The 23,172-nt window shown below is 40.3% G+C and overlaps 1 protein-coding gene and 1 pseudogene across 1 annotated transcript; both read right to left on the bottom strand.

Annotated features, from left to right (window-relative positions):
• Positions 1–8,301: 8,301 nt before the first annotated feature.
• LOC133728828 (cytochrome P450 89A2-like) lies at positions 8,302–9,132 on the bottom strand (annotated as a pseudogene).
• A 7,086-nt stretch (positions 9,133–16,218) lies between these two features.
• Positions 16,219–21,701, bottom strand: LOC133738347 (cytochrome P450 89A2-like). Its single transcript, XM_062165875.1, has 2 exons — positions 20,847–21,701; positions 16,219–17,044 (listed from the first exon to the last, which is right to left on the bottom strand). The coding sequence occupies exons 1-2, from the start codon at positions 21,654–21,656 to the stop codon at positions 16,289–16,291; spliced, it is 1,566 nt and encodes a 521-aa protein (XP_062021859.1). The 5' UTR covers positions 21,657–21,701; the 3' UTR covers positions 16,219–16,288.
• Between the last annotated feature and the right edge of the window lie 1,471 nt (positions 21,702–23,172).

Below are 23,172 nucleotides of genomic sequence, written 5' to 3'. Positions count from 1 at the left end.
GACAGCTATCAACTACATTTGACTTCACAACCAAGGGAATTCTTCAGGTATCATCCATTTTCAATCGGACTGAGATGTTCAACTCCTAGCTGACTACTACACCCACATATGCACACATAAAATCTTTCTCTTGAGTGGACATCTGCATTTGTTCTTGTTTTGACCATTGGATATGAGTCCTGGCCATTATAACCATTAGTATCTAGTTAGTCAGGTTTGGCCTGCTGTTGGGGCCCAACATAGCCTAAATGTGTGCATTTGCTATGCATGAATGTGTCACATTTGTGATACTTGGTGCCTATCTTTTCAGATGTTGGGCTTTGGTCCCAGAATGAAAGTTAATCCACTCACTTCATAATCATTTTATCTGCAGGCTCACTGGCGATTCCCTTCAAATCGTATTACGGAGGTAAGAAAATGTTGTTTTGGTTGGCTTGTTGTAGTGATATTATTGTGTTATTGTCCTGGCTGCTTTTATAATCCACTGGTCTAGTTCGTCATAAAATTATGTTAAATAAGCCTTGCAATTTCAAGCAATGTGATAGTTATCTAGACGTAAATGTACTAAAAGCACTAGCAAATATAACTTCATTCTACGTGCATATTATCTGCAAGGTTATGCATATATACTCACGCACTCCGGAATACCTTCCATTTTCTATGACCACTTCTATGATTCAGGTGATTTCATTCATGATCAGATTTGAAACTAGTACAGCAGTGCAGCTAGCTAGTTCCTTTATTAACTTGTGTCTAGTAGAAATTCTTCCTTCATTAAGCATTTGGACTTGTCTGCAGATTCAGATTAGTAGATATGGGCCATTTTGAACTGATGCTCATGATTAGGTTTGTGTACATAAGACAATGGTAGATTAATGGAAATTGCAATGAATGATTTGGGATGTGAATTTCATACATTCATGAATGGGCAATTTTAATTTTCAGAATGCATGCATACCAATTGTAATAGAGGACTACTAATATGTGTTATCTCAAATTGCAAGCTACCACAAAAGCACACCAAAATGTGTGGTTGCAGCTACACAAAAACAACACAAAAACCAATTAGAAGTCTATTGTCCTTTTGGCGTTGATATAACAGAAAATTGTAGTCTAAATGGTAAAACAACAACAGAAGTTAGATGAAAATGTTGGCTAAAACGCATAACAACAACAAATAAGTGTGGTTGGACTTAACCAAAGATAATATAAAAGACCTACAATTTGTGGTCTCTTTTATATTCAGACCACAAATATTTGTCGTGTTAATAACCTCAAACGACAGAAATCTGTCTGGCAGATATGCTTCACATAATAGAATTTATATTAGAATGTAGTTGTTTTGTTTCTCATACAACACAAAACTGTAGTATTATTGTTTTTAAAGATACAGATCACATTGGTCTCGAAATGCAAAACTCATTAGACGACACAAGACTTTTATTTGTTTTTGTCGTCTGAAAAATCAGACGATAGAAGTGTTCTGCAGTCTGATACCCCCAAGACACGACACCGTACTAGATGACAGATTTCGGTTTCTTCAGACAACAAATTAGTTATGTCGTCTGATGAACTTTTTGGCATAGTGTAGGAAAGCAAAAGAAGATTCCAGAAGGTTCAAGAACATTTCACATGAAGATTCCAGTCTCTAGAAACCCAGAACCGGCGGCAGAACCACCTGAACCGGCCGAAATCCACCTGAACCGGCCATTGGAATTTCTGAACCAGCTTCTGCCCTGTTCCTGCCCTCCGCAGATCTACCGAGCATCTGCCGAGAAGCTGCTGAGAGCCCCTACCGCATCTGCAGAGACCTGTCGACAGCCCCGCACAGGCCCCTGCCGAGACCTGCGCTTGCCCCTGCCGACCCGTGCGTACACCTGCCGAGCATCTGTTGACACCTGCCGATAGATCCCCTGCACGCCCTTGATAGCTGCTGACAGCCCCGCCTAGCACCTGCAAGAGCCGCGCAATAGCCCTGCAACAGCTCCGCACAAGCCCGGCAAGGCCCTATCATCTCCGGTCACCGGCAACCACTGTCCGACGACCTCCGGCGAAGTTTTCCGACCATCTTCAACAACTTTTTCCGGTCAAGATTTCCGGCCACTTTTCAAGGTAAATTTTTCTAAAAGTTCCCGATTTTGAAGTTTTTATTCTTCTCTTCTTTTTCTCGGGGACTTGCAACCTCCCTTCTTCTACCCCCCTTTCTTCTTCATATGGGAGACCAAAAGCCAAATTGTGGGGGTTCGTGCTCGCTCCAAGTTTGGAGCTTGTAGAGTCCTCCAAACTTAGAGTTTGTTGAGAAGAAAACGATCGAGCATATACATCGCTGTTTCGATCTAATCCAAACCCCTCTTGGAATCAGATTTCTTGAAAGCGACTATGCTCAGAAATCCCTAATTTCTTGGAAGCGATTACGCTCAGAAATTTTATTGTTTTCGTGGTAGCCTTTTTCCGCTCCGAAACTAACCCTAATCTTTTGTTGTTTTTAGGATGAGTAACCTGAACAAGTTGAACTTTGTTCCACTGGAGACAACAGGCACAGGATACCACAGGTGGGTCCGTGATGTGCGTCAACATCTTAAGGCTGATGGACTTCTGGAAACCATCCAAGAGCCAAGTCAGAACATGCTCACTGTTGAGCAAGCTACCGCTTTTGAAGCGAACCAAGCTAAGGCCATAATTCTCATGATAAGGCACATGAATGACTCGCTCCATAGTGAATACCTCAATGAGGAAGACCCCAGAAAACTATGGGTGGAACTTGAGCAGCGATTTGGCAACGTTCGTGACTCCCTGCTTCCTGATTTAGAAGTGAGATGACATAGCCTCCGCTTCTGTGATTTTAAGTCTGTACTTGACTATAACTCGGAAGCTCTTCGTATCAAATCTCTAATGGAGTTCTGTGGAAAGACCATTACTGATACGATGTTGATCGAGAAGACTCTCTCTACCTTCCCCGTCTCTGTACTGATGATTTCTAAGAATTATCGGAATGATGTGAATGCAGGACGTATCACAAGGTTTCATGAGCTTATTGGTGCCATGAACGTAGCTGAGGAGCACGACAATATCCTTGTGAAAAACTATAATGCTAGACCCGTGGGAACCAAGTCTATTCCGAAGTCTAACTATAGTCACGCCCCCAAGGGAGGACGCAAGGAGCGAAACCCTAAAAGTAGGGACAATTCTGGACGTTCTGGTCCATATACTCTCCCTAAAGAGGAAGGAAACCGCTAAGAGAGGCGTGCACGGAACCGTGGAGGTCAACGTGTGAAGAGAGAGAGAGATGGAGCCTCTGGCCATGGTGGTGACGCCGCCAAGAGTAATGGTCGTCCAAATCGTGCCCAAAAGGCGCCTCGATCAAGGGAGCCTGACCATAATGATGTTTGTCTTCGATGTGGATCAACTGGACATTGGGCCAAAGCATGTAGAGTATCCCAGAATGTTGCAAATGCATACAAGACGTATCATGAAGCAAGGGAGGCACACTACATGGAGCAGGAGGATCAAGAGGACGATCTCGCTCTTAGGGTGGACGACTTCAAGGGCCAAGAAACTTGCGATTTTGATTATGTCCTTTTATTTTCCAAGAGATGTAGGCAATTGCCATATTATTTTTATAGTAGATGCCAATGGTTTAGTCTTTCTTCAAAGTAGGCGTACTCAATGTAAATGTGATGTCTAGGAAGGTCTTGAGATTAGTGGTACTTAGTGAGCCTCGCTCCACCGACATCTCTCTACTCACCTGGTCACATTTGCGTTGGAATTACCGAAAGAAGTTAGATGACTGCCATTGTTTTGCATTAGCTAGTTTATTGGATTAGATTTTCTTTGGTTAAAGAAACAATGATGTAATTCTGTTTGGCTTATTAATAAAAGTTGAGTTCTTTTCTTTATGACTCCTTTTTTTAATTACGAGCTTTTCTTTTAGGAATGGATTCTGGAGAACTACTATGTCTTGCGGATAGTGCGACTATGCACACCATTCTACGCCATAGGCAATTATTCTTAGAGATGTTGCCTACATATTCCTCCGTGACTACGATGGCTGGGCCATCAGGTTTAGTTCAAGGACATGGAATGACCCAATTCCTATTGCCAAATGGCACCTTGATTAAAGTCACAGAAGCTCTCTACGCTTCTAAGGCAAATCGAACCTTATTGAGTTTTAAAGATATAAGAGCCAACGGATTCCATGCGAAAACGCATACTGAGAACGGAAAAGAGTTTATTTGCATTACCTCTAATGATTGCGGACGGAAGAGCATCTTAGAAAAGCTTATGTGTCAACCTAGTGGACTTTATGTCACTACAATTCGACCAATTGAATCCAATAATGTGATAAGAGAAGATCTCTTGGATTCCGACACATACTGGCTTTGGCATGATCGACTAGGACATTTTGGTCATGATATGATGATCCGTATACTAAAGACTTCACACAGACATCCATTCTTTAGAGTGAGACGAAGCAAGAATCAAAAATTGATTCCCGGACTTAGTGTGACCGTCGCTGCCGCTGCATCTGGCGTTGCCGCAGTCCTTAGCCACTGTAAGGCCGCAAACGTCCCTTGTGACGCCGCCATAAATGGCGCCAACCATGGCCATGACGCTATGAATGTTCCTCCCCATGGCCATAACTCCATGGATGCCACTTTCCATGGCCCCAACGTCATGATGGGTGATGTAGTCACACATTTTGCTTCTAATAGCGCTACGAACGCTCAGGCCCAACCAAAATCCTTATTGGTTGCTTCTAAGGCGCCTCGCTCATTTTACAAAGTCTGTTTCTTAGGGAAATTAGGAACGAGACCGTCCTACACAAAGGATCCCAAAATACTCATTCCGTTCTTATAGAGAATCTAAGGGGATATCTGTGGACCGATTCAACCATCATGCGGACCTCTTAAATACTTTATGGTATTGGTTGATGCGTTGACACGCTGGTCACATGTCGCGCTGTTGTCCACTCGAAATGCTGCTGTTGCTAAACTCCTCGCCCAGATTATCCGTCTACGGGCTCACTACCCTGACCATCTAATTAAGTCAATTCGATTTGATAATGCTGGGGACTTTACATCGAAAACATTCGATGACTATTGCATGTCACTGGGGATTAATGTAAAGCATCCAGTTCCTCATGTTCATACCCAAAATAGTCTCGCAGAAGTTGCTATCAAACGACTACAGATGATAGCACGGACATTGGTTATACGCACCAGTCTCCCGGTTTCCGCTTGGGAATATGCAATACTGCATGCAGCGACGCTAATTCGCCAACGACCTACTGCCACGCAATCTTATTCTGTGTTATAGCTAGTGATTGGGTACGAGCCCGATATCTTGCACTTACGCATTTTTGGGTGTGCCATTTATGTGCCTATTACGCCGCCACAGCGTACTAAGATGGGTTCACAACGACGAATGGGCATCTATGTTGGATATGAATCTCCAACTATTGTCCACTATCTTGAACCCTTGACAGGCGATCTCTTTACCACTAGATTTGCGGATTGTCACTTTAATGAGACATTCTTCCCATCGTTAGGGGGAGATAAGAACACAAATGTTCAACAGGAACGACAGGAATTGCCGTGGTCTATCCCCACTATGTCTCATCTCGATCCCCGTACAGCACAGTCCGAACTTGAAGTGCGACGAATTATCGAGCTCTAGAACGTAGCAGACGCTCTACCTGATGCATTTTCTGATGTTGCCAAAGTGACGAGATCACACATACCTGCTGCAAACGTGCCTGCAAGGATTGACGTCCCAAATACTGGACGTAATGCCGCTCCTGAGGTACCAGGAAATGGCGTTACTGCCCATATTGGCAGTGATATGGCGTCTATGGCAGCGGGTCCTACAAGGAAGCACGGTAGACCAATTGGTTCGAAGGATACTCGCCCTAGAAAGAGGGCGAATGAGGCACAAACAAATCCTTTGATCATCGATACTCAAAATCCGTCCCATGAGAATGTTCCGGATTATGGTTATGTCCAAGAGACATCATTGGGGGACGCCTCAATGTCAGAACCTATCCCTGAGAACGTAGAGATCTCTGTAAATTACACTAGTGTACATGAGACATGGGAAAGAAGCTCCATCATCATTGATGATGTATTCACGTATTCTGTAGCGCGTGAGATTATTGAAACCGATGACATCGAACCACGCTCCGATGATGAATGCCAACGTAGAGCTGATTGGCCAAAATGGAAAGATGTGATCCAGGCAGTACTTGATTCTCTAGCGAAAAGAAAGGTATTTGGAAAGGTTGTGCCAATATCGCCCAACACTAAACCAGTTGGTCATAAATGGGTATTCGTTAGAAAGCGTAATGAGAGAAACGAGATTGTAAGGTACAAAGCTCGCCTTGTAGTGCAAGGCTTCTCACAACGCCCTGAAATCGACTACGAGGAGACCTATTCTCCCGTAATGGACGTCATCACGTTCCGCTACCTTGTCAGTTTGGTAGTTTCCGAAAAACTGAACATGCAGCTCATGGATGTGGTTACTGCGTATCTATATGGGGATCTAGATACTAAGATATACATGAAGGTTCCAAATGGACTTCAGTTACCCAAATCAAGTGGCTCTAAACCACAGAGCGCGTTTGCTATAGGGTTGAAATGCTCACTATATGGATTGAAACAATCTGGATGGATGTGGTATAACCGTCTAAGTGACTACTTGATTGGTAAGGGATATGTCAACAATGAACTATGCCCATGTGTGTTCATAAAAAGGACAAGTTTTGGATTTGCAATAGTAGCGGTTTATGTCAATGACATGAACATAATTGGCACCCTTAAAGAGTTAAGGGAAACCGCTGAACACTTGAAATCCGAGTTTGAGATGAAAGATCTTGGGAAAACACGGTTCTGCCTCGGTTTGGAACTTGAGCACCGTGAAGATGGTATCCTGATTCATCAATCAGCTTATACCCAAAAGATACTTAGCGCTTCAATACTGACAAAATTAAGCCTTCAAGCACCCAAATGGTCGTCCGTAGTCTTGATCCAAAGAAGGATCCATTCCGTCCAAAAGAAGACGACGAAGAAGTGCTAGAGGCAGAAGTGCCCTACCTAAGTGCAATAGGCGCATTATTGTACTTAGCAAAATGCACAAGACCGGACATCTCATTCGCTATGAACTTGTTAGCTAGATATAGTTCTGCGCCAACACGACGCCATTGGACTGGTGTTAAAGATATCTTTTGATACCTAATCGGTATGATTGATATGGGCTTGTTCTATCCCTACAGAGAGACGATGGATTCGGACCCATCAAATGCCAGGGACGCCATACATAGTGGTTCACGTCCCCTATCCCCCTTCCAAAATGATATAAGTGTTTTGGAAGGTTTTGCTAATGCTGGGTACCTCTCTGTCCCGCACAAAAGTCATTCTCAAACTGGTTATGTATTCACCATGGGAAAGACCGCGATATCTTGGAGGTCTACGAAGCAGACCTTAGTTGCTACCTCTTCGAATCATGCAGAGATTATTGCTCTTCACGAAGCAGTTCGTGAATGTATATGGCTTCTATCCATAGTTACGCATGTTCGAAGTAATTGTGGTCTAAAGTCTACCATAGATGAGCCCACGAGCATTTATGAGGATAATGCTGCTTGCATTGAACAAATGAAGCAAGGCTACATCAAAGGCGACAACACCAAGCACATATCGACCAAATTCTTCTACAATCAGCAACAACAGAAGCTCCTCAAGATCAAAGTGAACCAAGTTCGATCTAAGGACAATGTGGCAGACTTGTTCACTAAGTCATTGCCCAAATCCACGTTTGAGAAACATGTGGCAAGTATTGGCTTGCAAAAGTTATCTGAACTCCCAAGATCATAGTCATCAGGGGGAGACACAGACATCAAGGGGAGATGTCTACATGTTCATATCGAAACGTGAAGGGTGTGTTGTACTCTTTTTCTCCTTCAACCGAGGTTATTTTTGTCTCATAGGGTTTTTGTTATTCGGCAAGGTTTTTGACGAGGCAACGAGAGGAGCACCACGTTTGGGCGACACAAGGGGGAGTGTTCAAGTAAATCTCTATTTTGTGTCTGGCCCAAACTCTAGGTTATTTGACCTAGTGATAATAGGGTTTAAGTGGATAATCTCGGAGAATCTTAGATATTCCTATTCAATGTATGATTACCTTTCCTTGTATAATTCAGATTTTATGCCTTGTAATCCTCTATATAAAGAGGCCCCTATTATCAATGAGAATACACAATAATTTTCTCTCAATTCCCATTTCTATAAAACAAAAACTGATAATTTATTTTCACTTATTCAACCTTGGAGATATATGGGCCTGCAATGGATTCTTCATCACCTAGGTCGCCTCTTGCTTCTCAGTCACATCAACACCAACTTCATCGACAGCTTCCCACTCGTACTTCCAAATTAAATTTGCCACCGAATACTCCAAAAGAAGCATGGACAAACCCCACCCCGGACATATCCTCCTCCCCGCCCCAAAAGGTATCATCTTAATCTCTTTACTCCCTGTTATATCACACTGTACATTATCTCCATCACTCAGAAACCTCTCAGGCTTAAACTCCATGGGCTCGTCCCAAACACTCGGGTCCTGACCCATTTCGGCAACCATGAAATTCACAGTACAGTTCTTTGGCAGCATATAACGTCCACCTAGAACAATGTCCTCTATAAGCGAGTGTGGAACCACAAAGTGGCCTGGTGGGTGAAGCCTTAGAGCCTCCATCACCACTGCTTTCAAATAGTGCATCTTCTGAAGATCCTCCTGTTTCACCTCTTCGTTTCCAACCCCCACAACCTCTGTAAGCTCTTCAACAAGCCTCTTCTGAACACGTGGATATTTCACTACATTCCCCATCGTCCACTGCAATGTGACTGACATGGTGTCCGTGCCGGAGTTCACGACCTCCGAGCATTGATCCACTAGTTCTCCTTCATTGAATGCTCTGTTCTCGAGGGGATCTTCTAAATCCATTAATGTATCAACATATGCTATTATGAAGTCATCGTTGTTCTGATCTACTCTTTCTTGTTTAATCTGTTTAACAAGAATTGATAGTCGACTTAGTGAAATGGATGTCGTTGCTTTAGACCATAGTACTGTACCTATCATATACAAAATTTTCCAAGTACACAAAACTTGTAAACTTCGGTGAATAAAACTTGTAAACTTCGCCAGGCACACTATTATGCGTATAATCACTACGATATATGCACTTCAAATCATAATTTCTATTGATAGATGTTTTATAAACAATTGACACAAGTGATAGAGACAATCTGTAAAACAAAGGATATGTACTAGTTTTTTTTGTTTTTTGTTTTTTGGATATGTAGCAGCTTTGAAGTAGAGAGATTATGTGCAAAATTTAAAAAACTAATATTCACTGTTTTACAGTGTGAATCTTTCTTGCATAAATCACTTGTTAAATAACATTTCTACAAAAAAACTAATCAATTGAATACTGTAGCCATTAAATGAAAGTGAGCTAGAGTTATGGTCAATCTACAAATTCATAGTTAGGACTTAGAGTATGATAGGAGCATAAAATGCGACATTTATAATATTAAAACCCTATATTTTGCTAAGTTATTTCCTTTAACTTGATCAATTTAACTTATTAGGTGTTTAATAGGTACATTGTGTTCGTGATGATACTTTAAGAGCTAAATGGAGTCTCAAAGTTCAGAAATGACTAAGGAAATAATGGAGAAGAGAAAGTGAGCTGGACATTTTCCTACTCCGGCTAGGAGAAACCAAGCCAAGCAAGGAAGAAGGAGCGGCCGCTTGACCAAATGAACTCCAAATGAGCTGAAACTCTCTAGATCCATTCTAGACATCTTAAGAAACATTTCTTATGAAGAGTACAAGATCCAGATAGAAGTGGAAGGCCTTCAAAAGATCGGTCCAATTTTCTGCAGAAGCAAAACTGGAAAACTGGACCTGTAAGGAGTCTAGCAGCGTTTCCGGCCCAACCACTATACCAAAAGCTCTGAAAATTCTACCAGGATGATCTACACTCATAGAGGAACATTTGTTATGAAGAAGTCCTAGGCAAAATCTGAAGTCTTGGTGGAGAATTAATTGAAGGTTAAAGGGGAGAAATTGACGTAAAACCAGCTCAACACCACATGTTCATGTTTCTTACCCACATGAAGAAAGCTAGATGCTTTTCTCTTTTTCCTTGGATATATTTTTCTACTCCAATCTCTTTAATAGATCATCATCACTTCCATATTTCTGCACCTTTATGCTTTGCTTTCATTTCATAATTACTTCATCTTTTTCATATTTTACAAACCACTTTCATTATTTTTCTTCTTCTCATCATTTCTGTCACACCCCTGATTTTTACACAAATAAAAATCGATATATAATCCCATAATTATACATGCGTGATCGTTCAGTCATCAATACAAAATACCTGGAACATCTTTCCCTTAAATCAAGTACATACTGATACCCTGAAACCTCCAAGTTAATATACACTCGCTCCACAGAGTTATATATTACACAACTTACGAATTAAATTGCCATCACAAAATAAAACGTAAATGCTCCTCAGAGCTTACTACATAGCGGAAGTCATACACTGGCAAAGCCAACAAAATTTGCTTCCTACCCGTTCTGCTGTCAACAAGCTACCTCAGCTTCAGCCACGATTTGCCTGACCTGTAGGATTAACTCCTACACTGTTTGAATGGTGCACCGGGTTGCCACACAACAAACCCGGTAAGCTTTTGCAAGCCCGTATGAGTAACTTATGAACAAAAATCAACAACTCACACAAATCAGCTTAAGGAAAACATGCAACCATGATTCCTTCTAACATTGCACATCCTTTCCACCGAAAGGACAACATAAATCACCACTGTGACAATGTTCTATTTGCTAACTTAACCATCAAGAAGCAATTCAAGTCTCATCTAGACAATAAAAGAAGAATACTCTCGGAACTCTCCTTTAAACTACATACTTATGAGTCTCCAGCAACCTCGACTGTTACCCCCATAAGCCATAATGGCAGACAGCCTAGCGCTCTAGCTGATCGTACCACTTGCCTGGCCAACTGCGTGATTCCCTATTTCTTGCCTTGGTCACTATCTGCGACCTGTCACCATCTGTGACCTATGATCATTCAGACCCCGTCTGGTCTCGGAATCAATCGTTGGTCACCATCTGTGACCTGTCACCGTCTGTGACTCTTGATCTTCAGACCCCATCTGGTCTCACATCAACCATTGGTCACCATCTGCAACCTATCACCATCTGTGACTCTTGGTTTTCAGGCCCCGTCTGGTCTTAGAACCAACCGTTGGTCACCATCTGCGACCTATGCTTTTCAGACCCCATCTGGTCTCAAAATCAACCATCAATACTTTTCAAACAATAGAAGACATCTTTTTCCACAATATTGTTTCTATGAAAAGTCGCATTCAACAATATTATGAACACCATCATGCATATTATTCATCACACATCATCCACAAGAATATATATATTTCACGTAAATATATATATACGTAGTCATTCGCTCAGGAATGCCTACTAATACCAACTATAGTTTGCAGTTAATTAATTAATGCGAAAACAATAATGGTAATTCCTTTCATAATGAACCTTGTGAGATTACTCACTTCGAAACTCCCGCTGCGTCTTCAACAAAGAACAAAGCAGCCAATCCGCCAAATAACCGTCCAAAATACTTCGTCAAGTACCTAATCACATACGGTTTCCACTTAGTAACTATTCATATTTGATTTAAGTTTGAAACCCATGTTTTGAACTAAAATCCCCAAAGTGGCGCCAATCGAGGCAAAACCACATCCGAGACCTCCCAAAGTCTCCTGAATACATCCACGATCGATATGACCAAACCTCAAGTCGATCGGACGCTCGAATCCTCACGGATCGAATAAATCGATCGGTATGAAACGGTAAAAATCATAACAAATCCATTCGAACTCCAAAATCTGCATTTTATATATCGAAACGCTCGTATCAACGAGTAGAACATATATAATACCAAAAACAGTTCCTTACATGGCTGGAACACCGCCGGAACGCCGCCACAGGCGGTGGCGCACCGCCGCTGGCCAAAACTCAATATTTCACAAAACTCCCAACATCAAAGCTGATCATCTAAGCATGCTTGTGAATTTTCATAACTAGCTCGAAGTCAGAAAACAAGCATAAAGGGTCGAAAACTACCTCACAAGCTTTGGATTTTTGCTCAATCTGAGTTGAACCGATTTCCACGTAAATCGATCCAAACAAACACCATAGATCGACTCAGACGGCCCCCACGAAGCCAAGGAAGGAAACTTGAAGCCGTACCGTCGCCGGAGCTACGTTTTCCGGTCGGGTCCGAAAACGTCAAACTGCATCGCCTTGCTGCGCCGCACATGGTGGATATCGCCGCTAGAGAACACCACAGGGACGACCAGACGGAGGAGGCGAACCAGCTGACCAAGTTTCACGGCCAGAGACCTCCTGAAACTGCCGGAAAAGTTGGGTCGGGTCAGACGAAAAACTTAGATATCGAAGGTATCAGTCGAGAGAGAAGAGAGAGAGGGGAGATGGTTTCCGGAAAAGGAAATGGAAATTATGAAAAAAATATTTGATTTTCTCTATTTATACTAAAATGGAAACTTCTTCCAATAGCCATAACTTTCTCATACGAACTCCGATTGACGCGTTCCACATGTCCACGAACTCGTATGGACGTGCTCTACAACTTTAGTGAAGGAAGTTTTCCGATAATCCCAACGTATAAAAAGTCAAACTTCACACGACCCCCTAAACTGTGAAATTCGAATAATTACACGTACGAAAACCATTACACTTCACATACAACCTACGAATAAAGCACAATAACAATTATTCGTACAACTGGTCCATTAATAATTACCAAAATTAATTAACAGAAATCCAGGTCATCACAATTTCACTCTTCTTTTTCTTCCCTATATAAACACCTTCTCCTCTCACTCTCAATCAGAATTCCTTCATCCATCTCATCTTCTTTGTCTCTCCATCTCCTCTCCATTCTCTAGTTCTTAGTTTCATTCCTTTTCATTCTCTAGTCTTCTAGTTCTGCATTTTTAAGTAAAGAGAAAGAGAAGCCATGCAATACATCAATTTCCTAGCCGCCATCCACCCTTGTGTCGTCCCTAGAAGATTGTTTGCTTTCAAGGATCTTCAAGTTCTTCGTCTCAAGGCTTTATCATTCATCTTTCAAGGTGTATTATATCCTTTCTCTTGTTTTCTTTGTTTGATTTTGTAAGACTATGAATTCTAGTTAACAAATAATGTTAAAGGCAAAGTTTAAAGCCTGTTTATATGTTTTGAAATAAAGTTGTGATTTCTATATGTTGATTTATATGTTGCTTATGTGAGATTGCTTGATTGATTTTGGATTACAGAAAACTTTTGCATGTTTATGTTCTTTGGTAATCAACTTAGGATATATGCATGTAATTGGAGCTAGATTTAAGTGGTGAAGGCTTTGGACAAAAGTCGAAATCAATTAAGGAGGATTGCAAATAGATGAACTTTTTCATACTAGGTTGTGCACTTTGGTTGACATCCTTTCTTTGTTCTTCATGCGTTGAATGTGTTCTTGATTAGCTAGCTTTCTAGACTATGATTGCATGTTCAATAGGTTTAATTTAGGTGCTTTCACTTAGATTAAATATTGAAGGAAATTAAAATATGGGAAGTCGTTTGCTTATTAACGTTTCACATGGTCAACTTATTTCTCATGACATAAATAATCAACTATAGGAGTTGTAATTGGATTTCATTCATATGGTTGTGGTTTTAATCTTTGTTCCTTACGTTTCACCATTGTAAATGTGTTTTTACATTCTCTTTATTTTATTTAGTTTAATTTTCGAAACCATAATTCTTAAACCCCCCCTTTTGTTTCGTTATTTGTATATATTTCTATTCTTTATATTATTTTTTTAAATAATACTTTTTTTATTTTAATTCTTTATTTGTTTACACAATTACAGGTGTACCCTCAATTCCCGGTTTGAACGATCCCTATTTACCATATACTAACGATGACATTTTACAGGGTTAAATTGTAGGGCTGGGATCGGCTCGGTACGGCTCGGTAAACAAGGCATACCGAAGCCGAGACCGATTGTTTGAGTCGGTTCGGTACGGCTCGGTACTTCTCAAACTGCATATCAAAACCGAACCGTCCCGAAACCGATCGGTTTGGTACTAGTTCGGTATTGTTCGGCATACCAGTTCCGTTTTCAAAAATCTGTGTTGTTTGGAGGCAATCCAAGCCTTGCTGCTGATTTTTCCTGCATAACTAGTTCAAGCACAACTGACCAAAGCATAAAGTCATAAACTGAATCAAACAAGGGCTGCTAAACTCATCACAGAGCACACAAAGGCATAAAGACATAACCCATAAACTGAAAAGTGAAAACAAAGGTTGCTAAACGACTAAACTCATCACAAAGCACACAAAATTTCCTAAAGTCATAAACTGAAAACAAACCTGCTAAACTGACAAACATAAACTGATAAATTCATAAATATCGCAGCAAAGGCTTACTATTACAATGAAGGCAATCAACTAATCAAGGCATGACAGTAAGTAAGTATTGCAGCAAACTAGCAAAGGCTTACTATCATAATCATAATGCCAAAGAACTAAAGTAAAAAAATTAAAAAATGAAATGAACTGATAATCATATATTCATATTCAATCGAAATGTAAAATTGACAATCTGATAAACTGAATCAAAAGTCAAAACCCATTGATAGACAGTCAGACTTACTCCCAACTTTCCCATTGACAATCAAAATTCAAAACCTAGTGAAAACTGCAGAGTGCAGACCGCAGCAGACCGGAGCCAAGGAATGGAATCAACTTCTTACTTCTTCAGTTCATCGATTTGAATGGAATCAAATATGGATTCGTGTTGCTGTAAAGGAGATTTGACTCACTTGACTGATTTGAGAGCGAAGGAGGCCGCGTTTTTCATGTTGAAATGTCAAATGACTCCAGCTGCAGTTGCATCGATTTGGAGCAGATTAACGGGTCGGGTCGGTAACCCAACGGTATTAAAAAGGCCCAATCCGATCCTGACCCGAGCCCAATAACATCGGTACGGTTTCGGTTCGGTATTCCAAAAAACAGAAATGAAACCGAGCCGATCGGTACCGGTACCGGTTCGGTTGGTTTCGGCATCGGTTTATCGGTCACAGATTCCCAGCCCTATTAAATTGCGCGCTTACTTTGAGAGTGTCAGAGTAGACCCGTGAATGGACCGGTTTTGGAGCGAATCGATCTAAATCCGAATTCATTTAGTAACAACAAAATTTAACATGACCCAATCCGATAACTCGGCGAATCGTTAATACCTAAATCAAAATCCGTATCCAGGGATTAACGGAAATCTGGTCCTCTAGTCTGATCTGTTTATTATAATGAATATTCTTAAATTTCAAATAATAATATTAATTTCCTTTATCATGATAAAATTTCAATAAAACATCGAAACAAAATGAAGAGTATCACTGAATGTTGACTTAAACAACTAAAATACTTCTTAGAATAATACACAGAGCATCTTTAGCAATGCTAGCTATTTTTGAGTCAAATTTTAGTCAAAGTAGCTAAAAAGTCATTTTAGCTAGCCATTTTAGAAATATGTCTGCATCAATGCTCTCTATTTTAGCTAGTTTTGAATTTATATTATTTTTTAAATGAAGATTAAATAGTTTAAATGTATTTATAAATTACATAAAATAACTCAAAATGAATATTTTAAATAATAGAGAGGCTCATCTCGTTCTCTATATTTAGGAGCGAGATAGCTAAAAGTTATAATGGAGAGCCACTTAGGAGTCTGGTGCAGCTGCTAAAATAGATAAAAAGCTAAACATGCTCTCCAAAATAGTTAAGGAGCCAAAGTAGAGAGTTTGCTAAAGATGCTCTAAGTTAAGCAATTGCGTTTAAAAAATTAAAAAATAAAAAGGACCGGATCATTAACGGATCAGATTAATTTAAATCTGTTTTTAATCCGTTAAATAAAATGATTAATGGATCCAGACCATTCCAAGATCAACGGATCAAATTTTCAATCGAAACTCATCCAATAACTAGAGATCTAGACCGGATCCAAATTAAAATCCGATTCATTGACAAATCAACTCAGGGTCCTTACATACACACGGATAATTTCTGTCTTCTGGTTGATATATTACTTATTACAGACAATTGACTGATAATTTATTTTCACTTGTTCAACCTTGGAGATATATGGGCCTGCAATGGATTCTTCATCACCCAGGTGGCCTCTTGCTTCTCAGTCAAATCAACACCAACTTCATCCACAGCTTTCCACTCGTACTTCCAAATCAAATTTGCCACCAAATACTCCAGAAGAAGCATGGACAAACCCCACCCCGGACATATTCTCCTCCCAGCCCCAAAAGGTATCATCTTAATCTCTTTACTCCCTGTTATATCACACTGTACATTATCTCCATCACTCAGAAACCTCTCAGGCTTAAACTCTATGGGCTCGTCCCAAACACTCGGGTCCCGACCCATTTCGGCAACCATGAAATTCACAGTACAGTTCTTTGGCAGCGTATAACGTCCATCCAGAACAATGTCCTCTGTAAGCGAGTGTGGAACCACAAAGTGGCCTGGTGGGTGAAGCCTTAGAGCCTCCATCACCACTGCTTTCAAATAGTGCATCTTCTGAAGATCCTCCTGTTTCATTTCTTCGTTTCCAACCCCCACAACCTCTGTAATCTCTTCAACAAGCCTATTCTGAACACGTGGATATTTCACTACATTCGCCATCGTCCACTGCAATGTTACTGACATGGTGTCCGTGCCGGAGTTCAAGACCTCGGAGCATTGATCCACTAGTTCTCCTTCATTGAATGCTCTGTTCTCGAGAGGGTCTTCTAAATCCATTAATGTATCAACATAAGCTATCATGAAGTCATCGTTGTTCTCATCTACTCTTTCTTGTTTAACCTGTTTAAGAAGAATTGATAGTCGACTTAGTGAAATGGACGTCTTTAGACAAAATTTTCCAAGTACACAAAACTTGTAAACTTTGGTCAATAAAACTTGTAAACTTCGCCGGGTACCTAGTCAAATAGTTATTTTATGCACTCTATTATGCTTATTATCACTATAACATATGCACTTCAAATCATAATTTCTATTGATAAATGTTTTATAAACAATTGACACAAGTGAAAGAGACAATCTGTAAAACAAAGGATATGTACTAGCTTTGAAGTAGAGAGATTATGTGCAAAATTTTACAAATTCATATTCACTGTTTTAAAGTTTGAACCTTTCATGCATATATCACTCGTTAAATAACATTTCTACAAAAAAAAAATTCAATTGAATATTGTATCCATTAAATGAAAGTGAGTTAGAGTTATGGTTAATGTACGACTTCACAATTAGGTTTTAGAATAGACCTACAAATGTGGTTTTAAATCTGAATCCATTTAGTAACAACAAAATTTAACCTGATCTGATCCTATAATCCTGCAAATCATTAATACCTCAATCAGAATCTGTATCCGGGGATTAGCAGATATCCGGTCCACTAGCCTGATCCGTTTATTATAATGAATATTCTTAAAATTCAAATAATAATATTAATTTTTTTTAGGGTGATTCTAGTTGGACCTCCATCTTTTTCATTTATTAATAGATTTTGTCAAGTCATATGAAAAGACAAATAAGGACTAAGAGAGAAAACTGAAAAAAAAAAAAAAAAAAAAAAAAAAACTACTCTTCTTACCTCCCTTTTTTTTTTGAGACAAGGGTACTTCATTCAAAGGGATAAATCATCCCAAATGTTTACAATCATCAGTAAGTAGCTCCAGAATGAAATCGGGAGGTTGTGTGAGCCAAACCAAAGCATGATTCTCTTCATATGCTGAGTTTGCTAGACAGTGAGCAACTCGATTACAAACTCTAGGAGTGTGTTGTACTACAACATCAGTTCTTTGCTGGAGGACTTGTCGAATATCATCTAGAATGGCTTCATCAAGAACCTGAGTATATTGCTGTTCGCCAATACTCAAGACAGCTTCCAAACAATCTGTTTCCACCACAACATTACTGATCTGAAGTGTTGACATCCACTTCAGTCCTTCTTTTATCGCATAGAGTTCCACTTGTTTCGCAGCAGCCACATTTGGTATAGGGGTGGCAAAGGCAGCTTTAAAGTTTCCTGCCTCGTCTCGCAACACACCTCCCACACTCCCATGCAGACTGTTAGGAAGAAAACTACCATCCACGTTCAACTTCCATTGCCCTGCAGCAGCCGGTGTCCAAGTCTTCTTCTGCTTTGGGTGACTAAGCTTGTCAGTCTTGTGAGCCTTAGTAAAGTCTTCTAACCAAGCAAAAGAGCTGAGGACTAACGCATTTGCAGGTTTCTGAACATTGTTCCACAGCATAGTATTTCTGTTTTGCCATAAGGCCCACAGAATCATTAACAGTTTAGCAAAGCTCTCCTTTGTGAGATGCAGTGCTTGTTCAAGCATCCACTCCTTAAACTCAATATTAGGCAGCAGGCTTCTTCTCAAGTTGAAAGGAGGCGCATTTAGTATAGCAGAAGCAGTAGGGCAAAGGCAGAAAATATGGGAAGTATCTTCATAAACAGAGGAACATAACAGACAATGGAGGTCCCCATCATATCCCTTCGTGCAAAGTTTGGCTCTTGTAGGAAGGAGGTTTGAACAGGCTCTCCACCCACAGATTTGGACCTTACCTGGCACTTTGGCATTCCAAATTGTTTTCCATAATGCCTTATACGGATCACCATGAGAAGTAGAGGCGAGAACATGCTCTAGTACCTTGGCTCTAGCAATCCAATAAGCAGTTTTAACTGAGTAAAAGCCTTTTTTTTCTGGACACCAACATGGTTTATCACAAAGATTCCTACGACTCAGAGGAATGCAAAGTACCTTTTGAGCAACTTCAGGTGAGAAGGCCGTGTGAACTGCAGCAGGGATCTACTGCCTTGAAGTGGGATCAATCAAATCCGAGACAAGTTCAAAAATACAACCTGGAGGTTTCTGAATCAAAAACTGATGGTAGTTCGGAATCCACTTGTCCTTCCAAATATTAACGTTAGTTCCATTGCCAATGCACCATTGTACCCCAGCCTTTAGCACCGGTCTCCCACTGAGAATGCTTCGCCAAGAGAATGATGGAGAGTCTCCCAATTCAGCTTCCCAAAAAGAACATGTTGGATGATACCTGGCTTTATACAACTGTGCAATCAGAGAGTGAGGATTAGAAAACAATCGCCATCCTTGCTTACCAAGCATGGCAAGATTATAGGCATATATGTTTTTGAACCCCATGCCCCCCTCAAGCTTAGTGAGGCATAATTTCTCCCAACTTCTCCAATGGATTTTTTTCTTGTCATCCGTGTCCCCCCAAAAGAAGGAAGCACATAATTGATGAATTTCATCACAAAGAGTTTTCGGTAAAAGGTAGCAATTCATTGCGTACAGAGGCATTGTCTGAGCCACTGCTTTGATGAGAACCTCTTTTCCTGCAGCACTCAGGATCTTTGCTTTCCAATTCACCAACTTCTGTGTCAATTTTTCCTTAATGTAAGCAAAAATAGCAGATTTCGATCTTCCCACTTTCATAGGCAAACCCAGGTACTTGTCATGCTCTTTCACACATTGAACTCCAAGAATAGTAGCCAACTCTTGCTGCCTGTCTTCCTTGACATTATTGCTAAACACCACACTACTTTTCTGAAAATTAACTTTCTGTCCGGAGGCCTGTTCATAAGTATCCTCTTCTTACCTCCCTAAATATAACATTCAATTAAATTATTTTTTATTTCTTTAGAAATTTCCTTATATTACCATATAGGTTTATAATTTACCTAAAATAATTAAATAAAAATAATAATTTCTATATATGGCCCATCATTTAATACAAAAATAAATTCAAAACAATCTGATTTGGAATTTCCTTAAACTAAATTCATTGAATATTATGATATAATTATTACTTGATCTTCCAACCCAAAACCCTTGAAATCCTTCTTTTAGCAAATTCAAAAGGATTCCAGTAACATATCAAGATCGAGAATCTCTGATTAATTTTGGTGGAGGAGAGACCTACTCATTAGAGAGCAATATCATGTGATTTTGATTCATTCTTCTTCTCATGGTTGAAGATAGAGATAAAAAGTAGAGTAACAGATTGTTGTATCTCATGTTCAAGGGTATTTTGGTAAAAATAAGGAGGTCTACTTCGCTTTTCAAGTATTCTAAAAAATAAATTAGAGGTATACTAAGTATGGAAGGTCCAAATAGCAAATTTGGAGGTCAAACTAGAACCACCATTTTTTATTATCATGATAAACTTCAATAAAACATCGAAACAAAATGAAGAGTATCACCGAATGTTAAATTAAATAACTAAAATACTCCTTAGAATAATACACTAAAGTAAGTAAGATATTGTGCTTATAAAAAAAAATTTAATAATTATAAAAACGGACCGGATCATTAAATGATCAAATCAACCTAAATCTGTGTTTGATCTGTTAGATAGACGGATTAGCTGATCCTGACCATTCTCGGATCAATGGATTAAATTTTCAATCCAAACTCATCCAATAACTACATATCTAGATCGGGTCCAGATCAAAATCCAGTTTATTAATAGGTCTACTTAAGGTGCTAGAGAGAAGAGACCAAAGTGGTCAACTTCATGTATTGTAGCGCAGTAACTAAACAAGTAAAACAAAAGCAAAATGATCTATTTTGACCATCACCTTCTTCCGTGCCTGTATGAAAGGGAGCAGGACGTCCTTTTGTTGCTTTCGAATTTCGTAGAACTGATTCCAACCCTTACGGAACAAAATCTTGTTCAACCACCTGGGTCCCAAGTTTAGGGTCTGAAAGCCTCTTACCAAACCAAAGATAAAGCGACGCTGAACATCGATGATTTCTTTCATCTTCGCCTCATCCTCCACCTTCACACCAAAAGTCATATACACGAACAAAGAAGTTATGGAGATCCGGAAGTGTTCTAAAACTTCGACGACAGGTCCGTTTGATGATACGGACTGATCGAGCCGGTTGGTGAGGATATCTAAAGCCCATTTTCGGGAAGAAGCGTAGGACTTGAGCCGAGAAGGGTTTAGAACCTCGGACATGAGGTTTCGGCGGAGGAGACGCCATGTTGGGCCGTAGCGGCTGCTGAAGATGACACGGTTGTTGTTAGTGATGAGCTTGGTGATGGGCTGGGGAGGAGGGCGGTCCGCACACACGGCGCCGTTTTGAACCAAGGTTTGGTGGGCGAGTGAGTGGTCGTTGATGAAAATGGCGGGGTGAGGGCTGAAGGGAAGGGGGAGGGAGACGACAGGGCCATACTTGGCGTGGAGGTCAACAAGTATGGGTTCGATTCCGGAAGCTAGTTTGTAGAGCCATATGAAGTTTCCGATTATGGGAATTGAGGTGGGTCCCGGCGGTAGAATAGTGCCGTCGATTTTGGTGGAGGGTTTAGAGGAAAATAGAAGGGATTTGAACAGCAAAGTGAATAAGAGGGAGAGGATGAAGAGGAGGAACCACATCATTTCCATGTTTCTGTAAAAGAAGTGCTTGGGGTTGGTGTATATATAAAAAAGAAGAAACTATAATGAGAACAAAGGGACCAGATGCCATTTCCATTCGGCAAATCATGTAATATGTTATCATTAGCTAGCATTTTCTCTAGCTCAGACAGAAAAAAAAAATGGAATTAATGACGTCTGATACCAAGGTTGAAGTTTACAAGTACCCTTATATCATATATTTTCTGTTCAAAATAATTGAGCAATAATACCAAAAAGAAGTATTAACAAAAACAAACAGAAGTTGAAAAAAGCAAAAAGACATTGCAACTTACATCGATCACGACATTGATGCTGATGGATGCTATATCTATACTATTATTAAGAGAAGAGAGTTTGTTAGCCAAAATCAAAAATTTTGACGGAAATGACCCTAGAAGATTAAAAAACTTTGAGAATTAATTAAATCACGAGGACAATTATGACATTTACAAAATATATTTTTATTAAAAAATTAAACAAAAAAAAAACCACATCCACTTTTCTCTCCCATGATCTTATGTCTGCAATAACCGTTTTCTTTATTATTTTCTGCAAAAAAAAATAAAATAAAATAAAAAATACTTGCACATGCAGAGCATGTGTGGAGAAATGCTAGTCTTTTTAAGTTTCTTATAAAAACCTGATTTTATCTTAAAATTAATTACATTTTACCTCTGAGTTATAGGATGGTTTTCAATTTCATACTTTACATTTTTAAATTTAGCATTTCCTGGAGACATTTTTATACCCATAATTAAATTATCTGTTACAAAAAGGGGTCTTGACCCAAAGCACCAAAATTTGATAAAAGTAGCTCATTTACCCCAGCAACAGATTTTAATTCTCACTAACCCAATTTAAAATAAAATGTCAATTTTACCCTTAACCTAATTAATAAATTACACCCATACCTCTCTCCTCTCTCTCCCCAGCACGCGCATCTCTGTCTCTGTCTCTCTCTCTCTCCTCCCCACTCTCTCTCTCTGTGACTCTCTCGCAGACCATAAATCAAGTCCACCTCGATCAGTGGCCGTCGAACTCGAGGAGCCGGAATGGATCAGTGACCGTCGATCTCGAGGAGCCGGAATGGAGCAGTGGCCGTCGAACTCGAGGAGCCAGAATGTATCAGTGACCGTCAAACTCGAGGAGCCGGAATGGATCAGTGGCCGTCGAACTCAAGGAGCCGGAATGGATCAGTGGCCGTCAAACTCGAGGAGCCGGAATGGAGGATGCAAGGGCAGCAAGCGGCTCGGCAGTAGGCTGGCTCAGTGGCCGTCGCCATTGTCGTCGACCTCGAGGAGCCGGAGTATGTGGAGGAGCCAGAGGCAGCAAACGAAGAGCTTCTGGAGGGAGGACCAGTCGCCGCAAGCTACTGAACCTGCGGACCAGATTGGTGTTTGTTTTCGACGGCGGAACTCTGGCGCTCAAGCGCCGCACTGTGATCGCTCGCCGGAGACAGCGTGAGAATTCTCAGGCTAAGCTCCACAAGACCGCCGAGAAATTG

The sequence above is a fragment of the Rosa rugosa genome, chromosome 1 (assembly GCF_958449725.1).
Source record: "Rosa rugosa chromosome 1, drRosRugo1.1, whole genome shotgun sequence".
In the NCBI taxonomy this organism is placed as follows: domain Eukaryota; kingdom Viridiplantae; phylum Streptophyta; class Magnoliopsida; order Rosales; family Rosaceae; genus Rosa; species Rosa rugosa.
The sequence above is the reverse complement of the archived record's forward strand: the minus strand, read 5'-3'. Positions and strand labels throughout refer to the sequence as shown.